This window comes from Nicotiana tabacum, chromosome 5 (assembly GCF_000715075.1).
Source record: "Nicotiana tabacum cultivar K326 chromosome 5, ASM71507v2, whole genome shotgun sequence".
Classification (NCBI taxonomy): domain Eukaryota; kingdom Viridiplantae; phylum Streptophyta; class Magnoliopsida; order Solanales; family Solanaceae; genus Nicotiana; species Nicotiana tabacum.
In genome coordinates, this window is record NC_134084.1 from 52,572,598 (window position 1) to 52,597,182 (window position 24,585).

General features: G+C 38.0%; 1 protein-coding gene across 16 annotated transcripts; it reads right to left on the reverse strand.

Moving 5' to 3' along the window:
- Positions 1–1,072: 1,072 nt before the first annotated feature.
- On the reverse strand, positions 1,073–9,613 carry LOC107793694 (uncharacterized). 16 transcript variants are annotated; one of them, XM_075253552.1, is made up of 5 exons: positions 7,047–9,613; positions 5,786–5,950; positions 2,573–2,838; positions 1,658–1,779; positions 1,073–1,572 (listed from the first exon to the last, which is right to left on the reverse strand). In XM_075253552.1, exon 1 carries the CDS (start codon positions 9,450–9,452, stop codon positions 7,155–7,157), a length of 2,298 nt encoding a protein of 765 aa, XP_075109653.1. In that variant the 5' UTR covers positions 9,453–9,613; the 3' UTR covers positions 1,073–1,572; positions 1,658–1,779; positions 2,573–2,838; positions 5,786–5,950; positions 7,047–7,154. The 16 variants fall into 16 exon arrangements, with proteins under 16 accessions (XP_075109653.1, XP_016471575.2, XP_075109652.1 ...); XM_016616089.2 differs by having other exon boundaries at positions 5,756–5,950; XM_075253551.1 differs by having other exon boundaries at positions 4,453–5,950.
- Between the last annotated feature and the right edge of the window lie 14,972 nt (positions 9,614–24,585).

Genomic DNA, 24,585 nt, shown 5'->3' on the forward strand with positions numbered 1-24,585 from the left:
ATGCGATATATGAAGTTGAGTCACTGCTGCTGCAGCCCCATAGAACAGCGATTGCAACACCCTTGCTTTGGACATACTGTCTTCCATGCTTGGGTCGCGATCCATCTTCCTTTGTTCTGAGCCAAACCCCTCAAATAACTAATGCTGCTGTCATGGCTCCCTTGCTATGATCACGGCACCCGTCCATTTTGGCAATTGTGCACTTTTACCACCCAAAGTCTATTTTTGAATTTTGATTTGGGTTTTGGTGGCTCTGCCTCCAAACGTGCTGGTCCCTTGACCCCTCATCGCTAACCGGCTAGAGAGACCACCACAATGGGCCACCACTCTATCGCACTTACAGTTTTTTCTCATCTTGTGGTTAGTGTCAAAACAGTAAAATAATGGAATCCCTACATATTTTAAGAAATAGCAAGATTAGGTGGGATAAAAGACAACTCGAGACCGACCTCACTTCTTCATCAAGATAGGGCTCGATCAACCATTCTTGTTAATATACATAATAGTTGGTATTCCAGAATAGCCAAATCATTGACCTCCGACAACTTAACACACCACCTCCAGCATCAATCTTTCAGTAAGCATAGCTCTCGTTTCAAAAGAGGTGGTTGACTCCCACCAATTGAATAGGCAATGTCTTCAATATTAATAACAGGAAAACTTAATCCAGAAAGAACAGTACAATATAGAGGGTTCTGACTCTGAATGATTCACAAACCAAGAAATTGGTAAACATAAAACGAGTAGATGCAAAACAGAAACTCGGATCAAACTAGGTCACAACTGATTCCATATCAGTTTACAGCTTCTAACTGTCCAATGCAAAGAATCTACTTCTTTCCCCCTTCACCTGTTTACCCAAAACCCCAATCCATCCTTGTTCCCCTTGATAACATACAGTGATGTCTAGAAGAACAAATGAAAACGTTGGCATAGCCTCAAATCAGAAGCTAACACACTCGGCCAACTAAATATTAGCCATACCAAAGCAATTACATTGATAAATCAGATTCGTGCTTCTTTTTTTTAAAAGTACATTGATGAATCAGATCCTCATAAGCATAATACCTTGAGTTTAGAAAAAAATGACGTTATAGAAATAGGCCAAAAATCCAAATTGAAATCGTAATTATTATACTAGGGAATTTTCCAACAATATCTCACTGCAACTTTTCTTGATAGCTGGTGTCCTCGACTAACCACTGAATTCCTGCTATCTCTGGCCGTACTCGTTTAACTCTATCCAACAAGGTTAAGATAGTTGGGAAGAAATCACCTAGTGCTTTTTGAATACACTGAAATTTGAACTGTGGTCCTCGATAATCTTTGTATAACTAATATAAAAAAGAGACCACTACTTCATGTTAGCCCCCTCAGTCTTCAGGACAGAGTCCCCTTAACCTCCCTCTTGGTCAGTTCTCCCTCTTGCTCAGTTCATTTTGTGAAGATTGAGCTAAAACCTAGGACTCTGAATGAATGACTTCAACAACTTCATGCTTGGACCATGACACTGTAAAATATCTTGGCCCTGCCGTCTCGTGGTGATATTATGATATATCTGGTCCATGAAAACTGGAATAAGAAAATGTAGCATCAACAGCCAATATAGCTTCATTCATAGCTTAAAAATAAAATAAGGTAGGAAATTTGCTGTTACCTTGACACTCACATTGTTGTAGAAATTCCTCAAGATCCACCACTTACAGTGATACTTGATATTTCTCCAGGTCTCCACAATCAAGCAAGTATTGAGCTCCAGAAAAAATCATGGGTGTGCTCCTGGATAAGCGCTTGACATTATAGTTCACCAAAAACAAGAGTTTCACCAAAAACAAGAGAATAAGCTAAGTCAGGCCCACACAACAGTAGAGTTAATAGAAGTTGAAAAGCCAATTGAAAAATCAAAAGCATAATACTATTATGGTTTTAGCTGATTTATTAACTTGGAGCCTTACTAACAACAGATTACAGTGCTAGTTCTTGGAGGAAAGATTTTATTGATAGATATGGAAAAGAGAGATGCGATAAGGTAAGACAATACATCCCCGCATTACCAACAAACAAAAAAATATGTTCCCAGATTAACATATAAGAGAATTAAGAAGGAAATAGAACCATAGAGGCTCTCTAGTCTAATCCCATTGTAGTTATGTTAAAGCTAACGTTAAGAAAAGCCTACAAACCCTCCAAAGAAGCTCCTAGGAAGGGCCCTCAAAAATTCCTGTTACTCTCCATTCTCACATATGTTGCTCGGGCCCTTCAAATCCCTTCCGCACCCATGTCGATCCGACATGATTTGAGTGTGAGTGGAGGAGGAGGGGTCCACATTGGATTTGGTCAACTTACCTTGGATGCTTTGACTACATCTACTTGGTTTGAGTTTTGGGTTTATATCATATGTAGATAGTTATATAAAGTATGAGAACGCATAACTATTACACGAGAAATCTTATGAATAAAAAATTATGTATTTCTTAAGAATTATATTTTATTAGTTTTAGCTCAATAAGGTTTACTAATCATTTTATATACTTATATATGCTTCAATGTACATTTATTGACAGTATCCCACCTGTATTTGTACTCAGATCCATAACCCCAAATCCAAAAACTTGTGTGATGAAGAATCCAACCTCTATCCGCACTCGTATTGAGTACTCGCATCTGAGTAACATAGACTCTCATGCACCAAAGACGAAGGGAAAAAGAAGGAAGAGAGACATCTCCGACAATGCATCTCACTGAATGGCTTCAGATTCATCCTCAGGGCATCTACCATTTCGCTTTCAATTTGAACTCGAATTTGAGTATGGTGTAGTTCTCCAACACTTTTGTCCACTGTACAATGCAGAAAAGATATTTATTGTCTTTTTCTGACACATGAAACATCGATTGGTCATAATGTTCCCTCTATATTGCAGTTATCCAAAAACGAAAAAAATAAATAATTAACTTTTATTTCCAAAATATCTAGCATTTCTGTGTGGGCTTCTACATCTTCATACTTTTGGGTTTATGCTGATCTCCGCCGACCACACAGAAAAAGGAGGAAAAATAATTTCCTTTCATACCATTTTTATACAGACTCAAAAGTATGAATGATACAACATTTAATAATAAAATAAAATAATCATCATCTTATCTCACTTAAATATTTAAAGAGAAAAATATTCCAATTATTTAAGCCTTACTAAATGAAAATTCAAGATTTTTTTTCTTTCATTGGTAAGGTAAAGTCCTAGTTTCCCACAAGAAAATCAAGTTAGGCTTAATGCATAAATTAGAGCCTGTTTGGATGGGCTTAAAAGCTGGTCAAACCAGCTTTTAAGTCATTTTTTAGCTTATTGAGGTGTTTGGCAAACTTAAAATCTGCTTAAAGGTCAAATGCTTTTAAGCCAAAAGATCCAAATTAAGCCAAAAGTGATAAGTTGGGTAATCCCAACTTTTTTTTTCTAGCTTAAAAGTCATCCCTCTTTGACCAAGTATTTTATATTGCTATCCCTGATACTTATGTATAATTTTCAAAATACCCCAATCTTTTCTTTTTCTCCTTTCCTCCGCCATTTTCAATCTCTGCCTTCCAAATTCCATAATCTTTTCTTTTTCTCCTTTCCTTTGTCATTTCCAATGTGTGCCTTCCAAATTCCATCACTGCCGAACTCTTTTGGTTTTGGATTCATGAGAGTGAAAAATAGTGTTTTGTTCTTTGTAGAGTTATTATCCCTTTTACTTTTTCTAAATCCAAAACTATCCTTCCCTTACTAATTAATAAATCCCGTGTCATCTCTGCTGCCATTCCCCAAAATTTTATCAATTTGTTTGAAGTTGTAAACGTAAAGCCAACTGTAGCTTTGTAAATGTTTGATGCATTTAATATTTTATATACATTATTTTGTTTTAGTTTCTTTTTTGGTTCCATAACATTTTTTTTAAAAAAAAATTGCTGTTGAATCCCTCATTTTTTTAAATTGGAGAAACTATATTCTAAATCAAAATTTTCAATGAGTCTATCTATTAACAAAGAATTTGAAGCTATGAGCCGAAAAAATATTTTTTGGTGAAATAATAGATTATTGCATGTTATTTAAATAAATAATTTATATTTAGGCAATCAGTTTTAAATTGAAAATGAACTAAATTATAATTTTTTTGTATATGTATTAATTTAGAATAAAATATTATCGTAATTATTTTCTTTATAGTGTTAACAACTTTAAGGATATTTCAGTCATTTTAACAGAAACAAGTGCTTACCAGCACTTATTTACCAAACACTTCAACAACTTTTTTTAAGTTTCAGCACTTTTATCCAAACACTTAACTGCTTATTTATAAAACAAACTCCAGCACTTAAAAGTACTTTTAAGCACTTATACTTAAAAGCCACTTTTTTAAAACCAATCCAAATGGGCTCTTAGTCCTCCAACTTGCACAGAAATCCCATTTACACACCTTTTCTTCGTGGCATCCTTCTTAATTCTGCAAAATCCATGTCTAAGACCCTCCTGGATGACATACGACCACTCCCTCTTGGAAGCACATGATACGCACCACTCATGACACGTCATGGGAAAAAAATGAAAAAAGGTCCATCCTTGCTAGCTTTCAACCATTTTTCCAAGCCAAATTTACCGGCGAAAACCCCTTTTCCCATTGTCATTTTCTTGGTTGAAATTCTGGCTGGACCAAATCTTGGCAGTCTCTGTAGAAATCTTTCTCTATTTTCATTCCCATAACCCTGTGGGCCTTCTACCTTCACTTTTGCTCGACAAACTTTGCCGGTAACAAACCCATTTTCCCATTAACAGATTTAAAACCAAAAAGAATGCAAAATATGCATGAGAAACAAAGGATCTATTTCATTATCCTTATCTTTTGTATCTTTTCCCTGCTTTCTCGTTCCTTCTTCCTAACTTCCCTCTGAGAAATATCGGCAATCAAGTGACCAAGAGAGCTTCTGCTTAACTGGACCGTGGTTGAGTTCATGTGGCTAACAGTAGAGCATGCACCTCTAGTTGCTGCGTTCAACATGGTTGAGCTCATGTGGCTAACAGTAAAGTGTGCACCCTATAGTTGGCTGCTTACTGGAGCAACAGTATATCGGAGAGTTCAGAGGATAAGAACAATTGGAGTAGAAAAAGAAAGAAGGAAAGAGAAAATAAAGAAAAGGAAAAGAATATACAATAAGGCAAAAAAAGAAAAAAGAAGTGTCAAAAAAGAGGTAGCATCTAAAAAGAAGAAAACAAGCTGAAAAATCTTTTAAAAAATGGGATTTTGACAGATTTTTAACCCTTGCACGCTTTGCTTGGGCTGGTAAGTGATGCAGTGACGCACATGCCACATGGCATTTTCGTGGGGCTTTTGCTACGGAAAATAGACACAAAGAAAAGTAAAGGATTTTTGTCCAAGTTTGGGGAGTAAAGTATGTATTAATCCCATGTTTTACGACTTTATGCCTTAATATTAATGTGTTCATAGAACTTTAAGGAAGTAACATGCATTTTTATCACTTCTTTAGAAGAGAAAACTTGCGCATTAGACATGATTAGCTGACAAGGGGATGACTAGCACAATTTCTAAAACCAAGACTGGTTTATTAGCCTTTAGTATATCCTTGCCACAAAGAAGCATCAATTTAGTCTTTTTCTTTTGATATTAGCATGATTTGTATCCCTTTTCTTTTCAACAAGAAGACATCAAACCCAAATGCAACATTTCCAACCCAATGTTAAGCACCAATTATGAGACAACTTACCGCCTTTCTCTGTTGAAACAACGTCTCTACCTTCACTAGGTAGGGGTAAGGTCTGCGTACACACTATCCCCAGACCCCAAATATGGGAATATACTGGGTATGTTGTTGTTGTTACCGCATTTCCTCTGTTTCCAGGGAGATCAGACCCAGGGGACAAGCCGATAATTCTCTCAGCACAAAAATGAATGGTATCATCTAAGAAAGACAAAAGAACCAGTTGGGTCAATACATATATTGACTAGTATCATGCTTACACTAGTTTTTTTTACAGGGGTATCTAGTTTACACTTTACAAGTCTTATTAATATCTAGCATATAAAACAACTACTATAGAAGCTATGTTTGATATGGAACCAAGCACAAATAAACAGAATACAAAAGGATGATATTGATAAATTAGTAGCGATACCAAACAAGCTATACAGAGAATACAGTCTAGTTTAGGAACCTCCAAGAACAAATATGAAAAAAGAGAGGATGACAAAAGGAAGGCCCTATTTCAATCTCCGACAACTCATCTTTAACTTCTTATGAATCACCATTAATTTGACTTCCCCTAACAAACTAAACTTTCATTAATAACTAAACCTATAAACTGGTACGCCTAGAAATACATACTTTCAGTAGAGTGGAGAACCCTCATTTACAGCAATAAATCTGACACAAAAGATTCTTGGAAAAACTTCCAAAGCTTCCTTTATTGTACTCATACAAAAGAAGAATGGTGCTAAGGATATACACTCAATAGTATACTGGGGAACGTTTATAAAATAATATCCAAAGAGCTAGATGGAAGGTCGAAACTGGTAAGCTCATCTCCACATCCCAGAATGCTTTTATTGAAGGACATATTCTAGATGCATCCTTTATAGCAAATGAAACGTCTAACTCGAGATTCAGGAAAGGAGAACCAAGATTATTGTGTGAATTGGACATCAAGAAATTATCTTATCTATGTTTGGAAGAATGGGTTTCGGCTACAAATGGATAACATGGATAACATTGAGCATGAACAGTCACATCCAAAAAGTATCAGCTAACTGCTCATGTATCAGCATTAAGCTGGTGCTGTGAATTACATCCAAAAAGTTCTCAAAAGTACACAACAGGTTCCTACTAACTGCTCATGTAGGCAATGAAATCTAGCAAGGTTTCAGCATTATATACAAATTATAGTTTTCAACAAAACATAATATGTACTTACCAGTCAGTTGTTATCTCATTTTTTCTATTTTAGAACATTTAAACAACATGTGAGCACAAAAGAAAACAGGAGTAAACTGAAACTTACCTCAGTATTGAGATGGGGTTGAATTGGATATGAGAAAAGACACAGTATAATCCAACCTCTTCAATGATAGAACCAGAGAAGAAAAATACTATTTCTCAGGTTTGCATATTAAGAACTGCATAGTCGACTACTTGTAACCGACGTAAGTCCTCTTTTCATCATTTCATTTTGCAACGCAAGAACTTCTTCTAGATTACCGATCTCTTGATATTTTCTTATAAGGCATGAATATACAACCTCATCAGGTTTAACGCCCTTGTCAATCATTTCATCAAAAAAAGTTCTTGCCTGAGGCACCTGGCCATTTTCCGAAAGCCCACAAATCAAAGCAGTGTAGGCATGAAGGTCAAGCTCCAAACCACTTTCGGTCATTCTCCTTCGCAAATCTAAAGCATCTTGAATATTTCCCTGCTTTAGGTTTCCATCAATCAAGGATGTATACACTATTTTATCTGGAAGTATACCTTTGCCAAGCATTTCATCAAACAGCTTTTCTGCCGCCTCTAGACATTTATTTCTACAGAGGCCATGAATAAGAGCTGTATAGACCACAATATTAGGATGCAAACCCATTTTTGGCATTGAATGGAAATGGTCCATTGCTTCGTGGACAAATCCCAACCGACACAAGCCATCAATTAATGCAGAATACGTCACAACAGTAGAGGAAATATCTCTTTCCTGCATTTCATTTAGCAGAGTCTGTGCTTCTATGGGTTTTCCAGCCTTAAAGTAAGCATCAGCAAGTATTGTGTATATGACATAGTTTGCTTCTATTCCAAGTCCCTTCATTTTATCAAATAAAACCTTGGCTTCTTCAAACTTCTCATCAGAGCAGAAACTCCATAAAAATATTCCATAGAGTAATGCGTCTGGTCTGATATTATTTTCTTTCATTTGCTCCAAAATATTCATAGCATCCACTAGCCTTTTTGATTTGATATACCCAAGGATGAGAGCAGTATAGACTTCTAAATTTGGGATAATCCCATCCTTCAGCATGACCATAAAAACTTCTTCAGCTTCCTTGATTTTCCCTTCTTTACAAAGACCATCAACCAATGTCGTGTAGGTCACAACATTTAACTTAACTCCTACCTCTAGCATCTCTTTAACAAGTTTCAAAGCTTCATCAAGTTTACCAGCTTTAAAATGTGCATCAATCAACGAAGTATAAGTAAATTCATTAGGAGCAAGACCAACCCGCCTCATGTCAACAAAGAACTTGATAGCTCCTTGTAACATCCCTTCTTTGGCAAAAACATCGATAAATATGCTATAAGTAACAACATTGGGCTTCAAGCCACTTTTCTTCATCTCATGCAGATACTTAAATGCTAATACCATCCTTCCAGATCGACAAAAACAATTGATCAGTGTATTATATGTTACTACATCAGGAAAACATCCAACTTTCTTCATTTCTTCGTATAGAGAAACCATATCGTCTAGCTCTCCATGCTTACCAATTCCATCAATGAGAGAATTGTATGTAATTATATCTGGATCAATGCCAATATCCTTCATCTGAGTGAATAACCTTTTTGCAGCATTCAAGTCCCCATCCTTACATAAATAGCCAATCATTATATTGTAGGTGTACACTGTTGGAATAATTCCAGACTCAATCACATCCTCGAAGAACTTCAAGCATGAGCTTTTATGGCCTAACACAGAGAGTCTGTGCAAAAGATAATTACAAGACCGTGCTTTGGGAAGAACTCTAAAACTTGTCATCCTTGAAAAGCACTCACTAGCCTCCTTAAGCAACCCTAATTCAATTAGAACACTAAATAATGCATCAAACACCCCATACCCCGGCACACAAGTGTTCCTCGTTGACCAAAGAACATCAAGTACATGGGAACAAGGCAACACCTTTTTAGCATCACTCAAAGTAACCAGCTCTTTTAGAACATCAAGTGTATCACTATACATTCTAGAACAGAACAAAATGTGAGCTACAATACAATAACTCTCCGCAGTATGAACAAAAGCAGTCTGCGTTTTGGCCCACATGAAAAACTTCAAAACTAATCTTGGTTCTTGTTTCAATGCCAAAAGGATTTTGGGGATCCAAATAGGAGCTAAAGCGGAGTCAAAGAGTCTCACAATCCTAAAATCATCCCATTTCTCTTCCCGTATGATTTTTTCTATAGAGTCGGCATCACTAAAAGTAGTAGTATTATTTGTGGAAAATGAGTATCTGAATAAGCAAAGGAAACTGTTGACAAAGAAGAACAAGTTTTGCGGGAATGGAATGAAGGGAGTAGTAGTAGATGATGAAGTAGGAGAAGTTAACAAATGGCTTACACGGTGCTGAGACTTTCTGAATAGGCCGCGAACAAAAATTAACATGGCGTGAGCATAGAGATACAACAGTAGAGCTTCAGTAATTGACTCCATTCATTGCTACCCAACACACCCGTTTTAAGGTATGGGTGTGAATAGGGGCCGCGCTGCTGCTGCTGAGTTTTAGGGTTTAAGCAGCGGAGATGTGAAATACAACCAGTCCAGGGCCTCGTGCTAATCTAACACTACCAAATAGACATTGTACTGTTTTCGAGTAGTATACAATACTAGTAATGTCTCAACATTGTACACCGATATCTCCTAAGTTTTTAAAAAATATAAGTGAATGACTTTTGAACACGTGATATAAAATATTATACATATATTTTGTGTGGCTATAAATTATTATATAAAGGTAAATTATTTTAAAATATAAAAAGGAATTTTTTTTGACACAAACTAAAAAAAAAAAAAAGGTTCACATGGAGAAAGTATTTCTTTGGATGGTCAAATAAACAAGTTTTAAAGTTGTTTTTGTTTAATTTAGAACAATAAAGTCATTCATTTATTGCTTTTTGACAAAAAAAAATATGAAATACTCATTTGGCATGCTATGTCTTATTAAAAAATAGATTTTTAAAGATAAAACCCATTTAATTCATATTTCTTATGCTCATTTAACACACCCACTAAGAAAGCTTGTCTACTCTAAATGAGATTTAGTACCCTCAAACCCACCTAAACTATATGATCTTTGTCATTTTCCCACCTAAACTATCGACTGTCCCAAAATCCCCCTGAACTATATTCCGTTTCATAATAACACCCCCCACCCCGTCTCAATCTTACTAGTGCGTATGATACACGCTCTAAATAAATTTTAAAACTTGCCATATGGCATGCCACGTGGATAATTAATTACCATAATCTTAAAAAGAGCTTAATTAACATACATTAATTTAATTACGTGGTAAAAATTAAAAAGGGAATTTTCAGTAAAAACGGTCTCTTTGCTCTCATCCGAAAACTTCTCTCATCGGAGATGAAACACCTTCGATTTCTCTTCTTAATTACCTTAATCTTATTGTTGCTACCATCGATTTCTCTTCTTATTGTTGCTGCTACTTCGAATCAGGAGTAAATATAAGGTTTTGCTGGTGAATCAGTGTAAAAAATTAGGGTTTACGGTACTGAAGATTCATTTAATTCTGAAGATTGTTTGAAGATTATGAAAGATAATAGCTTTAATACATGTCCTATTCTTGAAATGAAGCAACATATGACAGATAATTGAAAAAGTTCCTAACTTTTATAAGACAGATGTTTTGTTATGTATACGGTAGAAATCGGGGCTATCTGATTTCATTCTTTGGTCGAGATAGGAATGTCACGTCAAAGAGCTAGGACGTCGAGTCCGGACCATGGTCGACATCAATTGCGTCCAGAAAGAGGCAGACTTCGAGTGACATCGGCATAGATTGATAACGGAAAAGGCGAGATATTCGCGATTGGTCGAGGATTGTGGCGTGAATCTCGGAACAGAACAATCTACAACGGTTAATTAGATGTTAATATGGTTTCCTACTATAATTAGAAGTGTACCTTATTTAGGACTCCTCTATTATATAAAGAGGGATCCCATTCATTTGTAAGCATGATTATTGTTCACTAACAAGAATATATACACTCATTACTTTTCTGTTATTTCAGTTATTGTTCATCAGAGTTGCTTTACCATTTACTATTCTTAGTATCCCATTTTGAGACTACCCCAAGTCGAGGTCGATACTTGGCTAGCACACTAGTTTGATTTATTTTATTCTCTAATTTATTCATTTATTTTCTTGATTATCAATTGGTATTGGACGAAATCACATATCCTTAAAACAACAATATATGTTTAATTATTATCCGAATTTAAGGGTAAACAGTTTGGCGCCCACCATGGGGCTAAGGATAATAGTGATTATTCAGTGCTGATTATGATAGCACACATTATTTTACGCTTGTTCTTGTCAAGTATCTTTTCTCTCAGGTTAAACATGTCAAACTCACAAAATGCACCCACACATGGTGAAGATGGTCTTGGGTTTCACGGGGAAAACAACAATGTACTTGCTCCAGGATTCGAGGTGCCAAAGGCTAATCTCGAGGGAGCACCGGTTGCCAATCCAGTCGATGTTAGTTCGCACGTTACTTTAAATGTGGATCTAGGCGCGGACCCCGAAGGGAGTGTATGAAGAGAAGGCCAATCTAGTGGCCAAGGTACACAGGGCAGAGGAGACAGAGGAGTTAGTCTCCAGGTGATATTCGAGATGCTACAGACTTAACATATCGCTATTGCTCAATTACAAAATCAACATACAAATCCGAGTGGGGTCGAGCCAGAAATCACTCGTCGTACCGAGCCAGTGCCAGAAAGGTTGAATGGTAACGTATCAGGGACTGATCCTGTAATAATGAAAATGCTCGAGGAGCTTACCAAAAGAATTGTTGGCCCAAGAATAGGTAAAGTTTTGAATAATGACAAATGAACTCAGTCATGGATCAGGTCCATCATGTGAAGCATAGTCATGATCAACCTATACATGTGAGATGCACGTGAAGAAGATAAGTCCCACTGATCAAGCATCAATATCTCCTGATCTGATCGAAAAGGTTGCATATTGGATAAGAGGAGAAAGTCTCCTTATGTGAAGAGAACACAATTCGGATAAAAGATAGTGTTGGAGTTTGTGTTGTTCAAGGACTCAATTTCGAAGGACTCAATTTCGATGGAAGATCAGCAATTGAGTCTCAATCAAACTCTAATTACTAACTCATTAAGTAACAGTGATTGTTCTCTTTTATAGGTATCGCACAAATGCAGAAGTTAAACTAAATTGAAAACAAAAGAGCAAGGTGATTTTGCAAGCAATTTATGTGAGATTTGAGTGTGCACTCTTGAAGCTACTTAAATGAGATAGAAGAACCAATTCCATTGTGTTTTTTTCTTATTCTAGTTCAATTGTAGTAGGTGGTTTAAAGTTGTACCTTTCTAGCTTTCATAAAAGCAATAGTATTAGGTACTTTGAGAGTTCAAGTTATAGGCTAACTTGAAGTTGTCGCAACAGTTAGAGGCTGGTTGCTACAACGGGATTAGAGGTAATCCTTAGGTTTACAAAGAGTTTTGTAAATGCTGTTTTGGCTCAGTGATTTAGTGAAGTGTTGGGAAAAATCCTATTGAGTAGTAGGTCGTGGTTTTTTCACCTTTTGAGTTGGGTGTTTTCCACGTAAAAATCTCTGTGTTTTTTATTTTATGTACTTTTAATTCCGCAAATAGTAGTAGTTAGAACACCTAGAAGAACCTGGTTCTTCTAAATCAAAAATTGGGTACCACACAAATCACCCCCTCTTGTGTGGTATTGACGCTTAAAACATCAATTGGTATCAGAGCAGGTTATCCTTGAAGAGGCTAACACCTTAGAAAAAGATCAACATGAGTGCACCACCTGGGAACTAGGAAGGGCAATCCACTGTTAGGCCTCCACTTTTCAATGGTCAGTACTATTCTTGGTGGAAGAACAGGATAAGGGATCATATCATAGGAGAAGACTATGAGCTCTAGGACATAGTCACTAATGGTCCTCTAGCAACTACAAAGAAAAATGCTGAAGGAGTAGATGTGTCTAAGACAAGGGCTGCCTACACCGCTGAAGACCTAAAGAAGTGGGAGAAAAATGCCAAGGCCAAGAAATGGCTTGTGTGTGGACTAGGTCCAGATGAGTATAGTAGAATTCAAAGCTGTACTACTGCTAAGGAAATCTGGGACACTCTGCAAGTGGCTCATGAAGGAACACCTCAAGTGAAGAGATCCAGAGGAACATTAATGTACTCCTAGTATGAGAACTTCACCATGAAGGAAGGAGAAACCATCCAAGAGATGTATACAAGGTTTACCACACTTACAAATGAACTTAAATCTCTTGGAAGGATTATTCTCGAAAAAGACAAAGTTGAGAAAATTTTGACCAGGGTTTTGCCTGTCTCTTGGGAAAGAAAAATCATTGCTATTCAGGAATCAAAGACATTGCTACCCTCAAGCTGGATGAACCTTACTGCCTATGAACTGAGAAGGCAGACCATGAAAATGGATTCACCTAAGAAGGAAAGAAGTTTGGCTCTTAGAATTGCTGAAGGTTCAGATCTGGAGGATGATGAAATGGATATGATCACTAGAAAATTCAAAAATTACTTGATGAGAGGAAAGGGTTCTTCAAGATGTACAACCTTCAACAAACCAAGGGCTCCTGAGAAATAGACCAATGAGGGCTGCTACAAGTGTGGTAAGACTGATCACATGATCAAGAACTGCCCTCAATGGGAAATTGAGTGGAAGAAGGAAAGGGCTGAACGATGGAGCAGGAAGAAGGAACATGTTCAACCAAAAAGGAACAAAGGATCAACAAAGGCTTTGGTTGTTACCTGGAGAGAAACATCAGATGAGGAATTAGAAGATGAAGGTGGAGATGAACAAGCTCTTATGGCCATAGGAGAATCAGATGATGAACAAGAGGTAAGTATTCTTCATCTCAAAGACAAGATTAAATTCATGTCTAAAGAAAGGTTGTCTGAGCTATTGCAGGATTTCATTGATGAGTTTGAGATAATTAACAATGAAAAGGAAGAGCTTTCTAGGGAATGTATGATACTAAAAGCCAAGTGCAAAAATCTAGAGTCTAGGGCTAATGAGAGTGAAAGTGAAAATACTGAGTTGAAGAAACAGGTTCTTGTACTTGACACTAGTGTCCTAGAACTTAGGTCTGAGAATGTAAAACTGAAACTAGGAACAGGAAAGAAGAAAGTTGATCACACTCATCTCACCCTAGAAGAAAACTTAGGAAAAATGAATGATGAGCTATACAGGAAAGATGAGCAGATAAGAGTACTAAAAGAAGATCTAGGGAAGGTAAAACATGAATTAGACAGAACTTGCAAATGGAACAAGGCTTTTGATGCACTCTCCTGGCTACACGAACATCACAGTAGCAACAAAAGAGGACTTGGTTATGGAACTCAAGCACCTAAGTGGGATCCTAAAAGCAAGTACCTCACTCTTCCTGAAAACAAAATTTGCACACATTGTGACAAGACTGGCCATTACAAAAATGAATGCAATGCAAAAGAAAAGGCCAGTCAAAAGAACAAAACCTTTGTTCAAGAAAAAAATAGGCTGCCTGGGCGGGCTAGAAGGAATCTAATTTATCCCTTTGCCCATAGAAAAGGACCCAAACTAGTTTAGGTTCCTAAGACTAACCCCTGATTTCTTTTTGCAGGTCCAAGTGAAGGGAAGCAACCAAATATGGTACATGGATAGTGGCTGCTCAAAACATATGACTGGAAGCAAGAACCAGTTCCTTTCACTTAAGGACTTAAAGGGAGGCAATGTCTCCTTTGGAAATGGGAAGAAAAGTGAGATCATTGGGGTTGGAAAGCTAGGTAAGACCGACTCTCACTCCATTGAGAATGTCTACTTGATAGATGACTTGAAATACAGCCTTATCAGTGTGTCACAACTGTGTGACAGAGATAACCTTGTAGCATTTACCTCTACTAAATGCTTTGTGATTAATCTTACCACTAACAAGATTGTTTTGTAGGGAAAAAGAGTTAACAATATTTACATTTTAGATTTGTCCACTCTCTCAGAAAATGAACTAACCTGTCTAAGTGTGCTGGATAATGATCCCCTCCTGTGGCACAAAAGACTTGGTCATGCCAGTCTGAATCAGCTAAACAAATTGGTCTCTAAGGACTTGGTGATAGGGTTACCTAACATCAAGTTCAAGGAAAACAAAGTTTGTGAGTCTTGTGGAAGGGGGAAGCAGGTAAGATCATCCTTCAAAAGCAAGAAAATGGTAAGCACAACCAAGTCTTTGGAACTGGTCCATATGGATCTATGTGGTCTAATAAGAACCATGAGCAGAGGTGGAAAGAAGTATGTAATGGTACTTGTTGATGGCTATTCTAGATTTACCTGTGTACTGTTTCTAACATCTAAAGATGAAGCATTTGACATGTTCACTGCCTTTGTTCGAAAAACTCAAAAACAATTAGGAAATCAACTTGCATCAATTAGGTCTGATCACGGAACTGAATTTGAGAATGCTAAGTTTGCTGAATTTTGTGATGAAAATGGTATAGATCATAACTTCTTTGCCCCTAGGACACCTCAACAAAATGGAGTAGTTGAAAGAAAGAATAGGACTCTTGAAGACATGGCTAGGACTATGCTTCTTTCTAGTAAATTGCCCCATAGCTTCTGGGCAGAGGCTGTAAACACTGCATGTTACATTATCAATAGATGCATGACTAGACCTCTTGTAGAGAAGACTCCCTATGAGTTACTTAAAGGGAGAAAACCAAATATATCCCATCTTAGGGCATTTGGTTGCAAGTGCTTTGTGCATAATAATGGAAAAGACTCCCTAGGTAAGTTTGATCCCAGAAGTGAGGAGAGAGTATTCTTGGGATATTCTTCACATAGCAAAGCATATAAATTGTTCAATAAAAGAACTTTGTGTGTAGAAGAAAGTGTACATGTAGTATTTGATGAAACTAACATTCTTTCTGAGAGACAGAAACACGAAGATGAAGCCATTGGATTTGTAAAGGATCTGACTGAAGCCTCAGCACAAGTCAAAGTGGCACCAAAAGAAGGAACAAGTGATGCAACAGGTTCTTCCATCTAGGGCAACCTGACAGGGGGAACTAATCAAGGAGGAATTGAAATAAATCCCCTAAAAGAACTTGTTTATGACCCTGTTCCTCAGCAACAGAACATGGGAAAAACATCTAGTAAAAACCAGTTGGTTGTGAAACCTCAAAAGTATCAAAGTTCTTATCCTATTGAGAAAATTATCACTGATCCAACATCTGGAGTCAAAACTAGATCACAATTAAAGAATCTGTGTGCTTTTGATGTTTTTTTATCTCTTATTGAGCCTATAAATGTTGTTGAGGCTTTACAGGATGTAGATTAGGTGATTGCAATGCAAGATGAGCTAAATCAGTTTGAGAGAAGTCAAGTTTGGCGTCTAGTTCCAAGACCCAAGGATAGATCAGTCATTGGTACAAAGTGAGTCTTCAGAAACAAACTCGATAAAAATGGAATAATTACAAGAAACAAGGCAAGACTGGTGGTCCAAGGTTACAGCCAAGAGGAGGGCATAGACTATGATGAGACCTTTGCTCCAGTTGCAAGACTAGAGGCAATCAGACTCCTCATAGCCTTTGCAGCACACATGGAATTCACTCTTCATCAAATGGATGTCAAAAGTGCCTTCCTGAATGGCTACCTGAAAGAAGAAGTGTTTGTGAAACAACCTCCAGGGTTTGAGAGCAAGGAATGTCCTGAGCATATGTACAAGTTAGACAAGGCTTTCTATGGACTCAAGCAGGCCCCAAGAGCATGGTATGAGCGATTGTCCAAATTTCTGCTGGAGCATGGTTACAAAAGAGGTAAAATTGATAGTACCTTATTCTTAAGGGAAAAAGGTAAGGATCTACTTGTTGTAAAAATATATATTGATGACATAATCTTTGGGGCCACTACTGATAAGCTAAGTAAGGACTTTGTAAAATTAATGGGGAGTGAGTTTCAAATGAGCATTATGAGTGAGCTTAACTTCTTCTTAGCCTTACAGATCAAACAAAGTCCAAATGGAACCATGATCTATCAGCAGAAGTATGCAAAGGAGCTACTCAAAAAGTTTAAAATGGAAGAATCTAAAGAAATAGACACACCCATTGCAACTGCCAATAAATTGAATGTTGATGAACCTGGTTCATCAGTTGATCAAAAGTTGTATAGGGGTATGATTGGTTCACTCTTGTATCTTACTGCTAGCATACCTGGCATTGTTTTCAGTGTACGGCTTTGTGCTCGCTTTCAGGCAAATCTTAAAGAGTCTCACCTGACTGATGTCAAAAGGATATTAAGATACTTGAAAGGCACCACTGACCTGTGTCTTTGGTATCCCAAAGGTAGCAATTTCAATCTAGTAGGATTTGTTGATGTTGATTATGCAGGTTTTCTAGTGGATAGGAAGAGCACCTCAGGTATGACACACTTCCTTGGTTCATGTCTTGTGTCATGGGCTACTAAAAAGCAAAATTCCGTGGCCTTGTCAACTGCTGAAGCTGAATATGTTGTTGTTGCTTCTTGTTGTGCTCAATTGCTATGGATCAAACAATAGCTGGTAGATTTTGATATAGAAGTAGGTTGTATTCCTATATTCTATGATAACACTAGTGTTATAAGTATGACAAAGAACTCTGTTCATCATAAAAGGACTAACCACATAGATGTTAGGCACCATTTCTTAAGAGACAACTATGAGAAAGGTCTGATCTCCATAGAATTCTGTGCTAATGATAAGCAAATTGCTAACATCTTCACTAAAGCACTGAATAGAGAAAACTTTGAGAGGAACATGTTGGAATTAGGGATGATTAAGATCACGTAATAGGTCCAACTTAGAATATAAACAAAATATTGAAATTTTTTTGGCTAGGAATTCTAACTTTGTGTAAATATCTAGATTAATTCTTACTCAGTCTCATACTTTAATTAGTATACTCCTGTGACATGTGTATATATGACTCACTGATCTCTTACAAAGTTTTTTTCTATTATGGCATTTGAGGCATGTTTAAGAAAATTCTAAATGAAGAACCTAGTTCATCAATATGAGTTCATATGAAAGCTCGGGTATGGTTTCAATACTTTGCATAATTAGAAAGATTAACAATTCAATCATGAGCATAAGTCCTATACTTGCCAAATTCCTAGAAAATTCTATCTGTTGAAGCATTGAACCAATTTCGTCTATTTAGAACTCTAAACCCGTGATTTTTGCCTAATATCTAGGGAAGCCAAATAATCATTAAAGTCTGGAATTACAATTTGATTAGACTTCTATTTGACCCCTGAAAAGTTGCCGTTACTGAATTAATGTCTAATTCTCTTTAAATACACACCACATCTCTAATCTTCTTCATTATTCTAAAACCGTCAAAATTCTCTTCTTCAACTCTAATTGCTCTCTTCTCCAAAATTCCAAATTAACTCAAGAAATGAACAAAAATGTCTAACCTACAAGATCATCCCGGTTATCCTCCACCACCATCACCCTCAAATTCATCCTCATCTACTCCTCCTAGTGAATCCCCAAAACCTAGGTTTAGAAGGCAGAAAATGTTGGCTCGAAAAACTGTAGCATCTGGGCTTTGAGAAAGGTTTTAAATGAAAGGTTGAAATCTAGCCAAGTGAAAAAAAGCCCAGCTCCAAATTCTGATTCCAGTTCTGAGTCTGAATCCTTTCAATCAGCGATTGAGGGGGAAAGACATGGGTCTTATGACTCTGAAAAGACTCAAGAATTCCCTACTGAGGTAAGTTCATCTGTTGTTTAAAACTTTGAAACTAGGTTTGTTCTAGTTGGACCCATTAGGGATGTTAAGTTGGCTGAGACGAGTAGGAGTGGAGGTAAAAAAAAGTCTGAAAAAGAAAAAGAGAGAGAGGGTGCATGTGGTGAAGAGAGGGGAAATGGGAAGGGAGTAGTTCTTGCTATATGTGAGGTTGTACAAGAGAGGTTAGAAGAGAGTGGCATGAAGTCATGGGGAAGTGGGGTCTGGGGAGGCTGCTGAGGGGTTGGTTCATCTGAGCAAAAGGAGAGATGAACCCGTTTCATCTACTGAAGAGACCCTAGCTGATCTACTGAGAAAGTTTGGGACAAGTTATGACCCAAAGAAACGCAAAACTACCACACCAAAATCCCCAAATGTTCCTAAGCCATCCAAGAAAAGAAAAACTTCATTCCCAAAACCTACTGCCTCTTCAATGCCTAAGGGAAGAGCCACAAGAAGCAGGGTAAAACAAAGTGAAGCTAACTTACAAAAGGCTCTAGAAGAAAGCAAGAAAAAGAAAATGGAGAAGGGAAAGGGAAAGGTTGCAGAATCCTCGAAGGTTGTAGAGGAAGAGGAGATAAAACTGGTCCATCAAGAAAGGGGTACAACAGTGGAGGTTCCTACACCAAAACCTAAAGTCCAAGACTTCTTCCAAGAAGTCTTCTTCTGTACCTGTGTCTGATGAACCCTCACTAGCCAAAAGGACAATATATGCAGTGAAAGCTAAACAAGCAAAAGTTTCAGATGATGAAGAGTGTAGTAGAGAAGAAGAAGAAGAGGAATCTGAGAAGGAACATGACAAGTTTGTCATTTTTGGCAGGAGAAAATTTTTGAAAGGTAGATTGTTGAAGGACCTAGTGGAACCAGGGATGATGAGGTTGGTTAACTCTTTAACTGCTCAAGGTTAGAAGGACATGGTCCTTCAGATGAATGGGAGACTAGCCAAAAATGAACTAATTGAGTTCATGGCTAATACTGATGTTAAGGATGGGGTTGTCAGTAGCTTGGTGAAGGGAGTCCTAGTGCAATTTGATGCTGCGAAACTGGGAGAAATTCTGGATATAACCTCTGAAAGGGTTTGATGACTACACTAGGCAAAGGTGACCATGCCTGGACTCCTTACCTACTGCTCTTGAGATCACCATGAGGTTCTGTGATTCAAAGGATGTGAATGAAGCCAAGGCTATGCAGAAAAGTGAGAAGAGGGCTGAGCACAAGGTTATTTTTGAGTTTGTCAACAAGTGCTTCCTGCCTAGACAAGAGAGACGACATACTGCAAATTACATGGACCTAGTTCTTATGGAGTGCCTTGAGAGAGGAAAGCAGATCAACTGGACTACTCTCATTGTAAAATTGTTAGACAGGGTCATCAATGGATCCAAGGCTCATGCTACTCTATATGGCTCCATACTGACCACTGTTCTGGACAGGCTGAACGTGCCTTTGAGAAAATGGGAAATGGCATCAAACAAGGAACATTTTGGCATTAAGACTCTTCTGGCTTGTGACTATCCAGCCAATGCCATCCTAGTTGAACCTGGTTCATCTCTGAAGACACCCATCAACAGCAAGGTTATGACTTTGGTTCAGGAATATGGAACTAAGGATGCTGAAATTGCTAGGCTCAAGGCTCGTGTGGCTGAATTGGAAACTGAGAGGGATAGCTTAGAACTGAGCTAGCAAAAGAAAAGGAGAAGAGTGATGGAATCCTTCAGAATATGCTGAACCTTCTCCAGGCTCAACCCTCTAGTTCCTCCAAGCCTTAGGTCTCCTAGCACTTGTCCTCTAAACCTATCTAGTACCCCCAGTGAACCCTAGTGATGCGGATTAGGGATTTTTCTGTTTTTGCTCATGTTTTGAAAGTTTTTCTTTCTTTTTGTGGATTGTTAATGGCAACATATCGTGTTCAATGACAACACCTTTTTTTTCTTGTTCTATGATGATTCTAACCTTAATAGTTTAAATATGTCTGTTGATTATTGATAATTGCACCATGTTTTCACTTGCAGTTGCCCCAGTGGCCATGAGTACTTATTAAAATATGGAATTCACACTGTGTATACAACTTTTCGATGATGCCAAAAGGGGGAAGAGATATTGTGCTTTATACATTATTCTGAATAAATGATATTTATAACCTAATTAACCTGGTCCTTAATGAAAAGTAAATTTTCTAAGTCTAGTGTTGATGGTTAAGCTGAGTTCTTATAGGTCTTTTAATCAGTAAAAAGCACAAAGTTTGTCATCATCACAAAGGGGGAATTTGTTGGCCCAAGAACAGGTAAAGTTTTGAAGAATGACATATGAAATCAGTCATGGACCAAGTCCATTAAGTGAAGCACAGTCATGATCAACCTATACATGTGAGATGCACGTGAAGAAGATAAGTCCCACTGATCAAGCAGCAATATCTCCTGATCTGATCGAAAAGGTTACATATTGGATAAGGGGAGAAAGTCTCCTTATGTGAAGAGAACACAATCCGGATAAAAGATAGTGTTGGAGTTTATGTTGTTCAAGGACTCAACTTCGATGGAAGATCAGCAATTGAGTCTCAATCAAACTCTAATTACTAACTCATTAAATAATAGTGATTGTTCTCTAATACAGGTATCGCACAAACGCAGAAGTTAAACTAAATTGAAAGCAAAAGAGCGAGGCGATTTTGCAAGCAATTTATGTGAGATTTGAGTGTGCACTCGTGAAGCTACTTGAACGAGATAGAAGAACCAGTTCCATTGTGTTTTTTTCTTATTCTAGTTCAATTGTAGTAGGTGGTTCAAAGTTGTACCTTTCTAGCTTTCATAAAAGCAATTGTATTAGGTACTTTGAGAGTTCAAGTTATAGGCTAACTTGAAGTTGTTGCAACAGTTAGAGGCTGGTTGCTACAACAGGATTAGAGGTAATCCTTAGGTTTACAAAGAGTTTTGTAAATGCTGTTTTGGCTCAGTGATTTACTGAAGTGTTGGGGAAAATCCTACTGAGTCGTAGGTCGTGGTTTTTTCACCTTTTGAGCCGGTGTTTTCCACGTAAAAATCTCTATGTTCTTTATTTTATGTACTTTTAATTCCGCAAATAGTAGTAGTTAGAACACCTAGAAGAACCTGGTTCTTCTAGATTGAAAATTGGGTACCACACAAATCACCCCCCTCTTGTGTGGTATTGACGCTTAAAACATCAAGAATTGAGTCAGGAGAGAAGAAAATCGAAGTTAATGATAAAAAAGTAAAAACATACAACTCCCGAGTAGATCAGATACCGGGGGCACCACCAACCTTGAAAGGGATGGATTCGAAAAAATTTATACAAAAGTCGTTCCCTTCGAGTGTGGCTCCGAAACCCATTCTAAAGAAGTTTCATATACTGGACATACCTAAATACAATGGGACCATCGATCCCAATGAGTATGTCACCTTTTACACAAGTGCCATCAAGGGTAACGATTTGGAAGATGATGAGATCGAATTTGTTTTATTGAAGAAGTTCGGGGAAACCCTATCAAATGGAGCAATGATTTGGTACCACAATCTACCACCCAATTCCATCGACTCATTTGCCATGTTAGTAGAATCTTTCATAAAGGCATATGCCGGAGCCATAAAGGTTGAGACAAGAAAATCGAACCTTTTCAAAGTAAGACGAGGGATAATGAAATATTGAGGGAGTTTGTATCCCGATTTCAAATGGAACGCATGGAGTTGCCACCGGTCACAGATGATTGGGCCGTTCAAGCTTTCACTCAGGGATTGAATGAATGAGGTTCGATAGCATCACATCAGCTAAAGCAAAATCAGATCGAATATCCGGCTGTAACTTGGGAAGATTTACACAATCGGTACCAATCGAAGATCAGGGTCGAGGATGACCAATTAGGAGCTCCTTCCATTTCAGTGCACCCGAACAGGTCAGCCGCCAAAAATCAAAGGGACATCGATAGAGATCCAAGATCGAATAAAGACCGATATCAACCGTACACCTCAGATCGCAGGCACAGTGGTCCAGGATGCAATCAGGCCTGGAACGAACGGAGAAGCGATCGAGGACAGAATTCTCGGGGACTCATGAACAAAAATAGTTTTGACAAGTACACCATCCCTACTGAGGCACCTGACTATAGGAGTATAATTTTAGTGTCAATGTGTCAGGTATTGTATCAGCAATTGGAAGAATCAAAGACACCAGATGACCTAGGCCCATACAGACCGATCCTTCCCAAAAGAACCCCAATCTGATGTGTAAATATCATGGCACACATGGTCACAAGACCGAGGATTGTAGGCAATTGAGAGAGGAGGTAGCCCGTTTATTCAATGAGGGCCACCTTCGAGAATTGCTAAGTGATCGAGCCAAGAATCATTTCAAGGAAAGGGGTGCTAACAAGAAAATTTGAACAGGAAGAGCCACAACATGTAATTCATATGATTGTCAGAAGGGCCGATATTCCACAAGGGCCCGTGTTCAAATGCACTAAGGTATCAACTACTAGGGAGAAACGGACCCGAGACTATGTGCTAGAAGGCACCGTATCATTCAACGACGATAAGGCAGAATGGATTTCTTAGCCTCACAACGACGCTCTAGTAATCTCTATCTTATTAAATAAAGTTCAAGTTAAGCGTGTTTTAGTGGATTCAGGTAGCTCAACAAATATCATCTGATCGAGGGTCGTGGAGCAACTCGGCCTACAAGATCAGATCGTGCCCGTAGCTCGGGTCTTGAACGGTTTTAATATGGCCAGTGAAACAACTAAATGAGAGATTATCCTACTGGTGAACATGGCTGGAACTATCCAAGATACCAAGTTTCACGTGATCGATGGCGACATGAGGTATAACGCCCTACTCGGGAGGCCTTGGATCCACAACATGAGGGTAGTCCCGTTGACTCTCCACCAAATGATGAAATTCCCGACCTCGGACGGGGTAAAAATAGTGCACAGGAAACAACATGCTACAAAAGAAATGTTCGCGGTCGATGAGGTAATATCGATTTCGGCGCTATCAACATCGGAAGGATCAGACATCAAGGGTAAACAAGAAGCCAAATAGCAATCACCGCCACCAGCCTTGACCGAAATGGAGAAGCAGGAAATGGAAGAGGAAGATGAAGATTTTTTGACCCCTCAAACGTTTGTTGTTCACGAAGATTCTGACACCACCAAATCAACTGTCACAGGGTTGGAATAGGTTATATTGATCGAGCACCTGCCTGAGCGAAAGGTATACCTGGGAATGGGGTTAACCCCCGAACTCAAGAAAAAGCTTATTCATTTTCTTATTGATAACATAGATTGTTTTGCCTGGTCCCACTTAGACATGACAGATCTCGTCGGAAATAACAACGCATCGACTGAGCTTGGGCCCAAAGTTCAGATCGGTGAAACAAAAGAGAAGGTCCCAGCCCGAGGTAAAGCACACATTCATAAAGGACGAGGTAACTAAACTTCTCAAAATAGGGTCCAGTCGGGAAATAAAGTACCCCGAATTATTAGCTAATGTAGTCGTAGTTCCTAAAAAAAGGAACAAACTTAGGATGTGTATAGATTATAAGGATTTAAACAAGGCATGTCCCAAAGATTCTTTTCCACTGTATAACATCGATCGTGTGATCGATGCCACAGCCGGCCACGAGATCCTTAGTTTTCTTGATGCTTATTCCGGGTACAATCAAATTCAAATGAAGCCGGAAGACTAAGAAAAGACTTCATTCATCACCAAGTATGGAACATATTGTTATAATGTAATGCCTTTCGGGCTAAAAAATGCAGGAGCTACCTACCAACACCTAGTAAATAAAATGT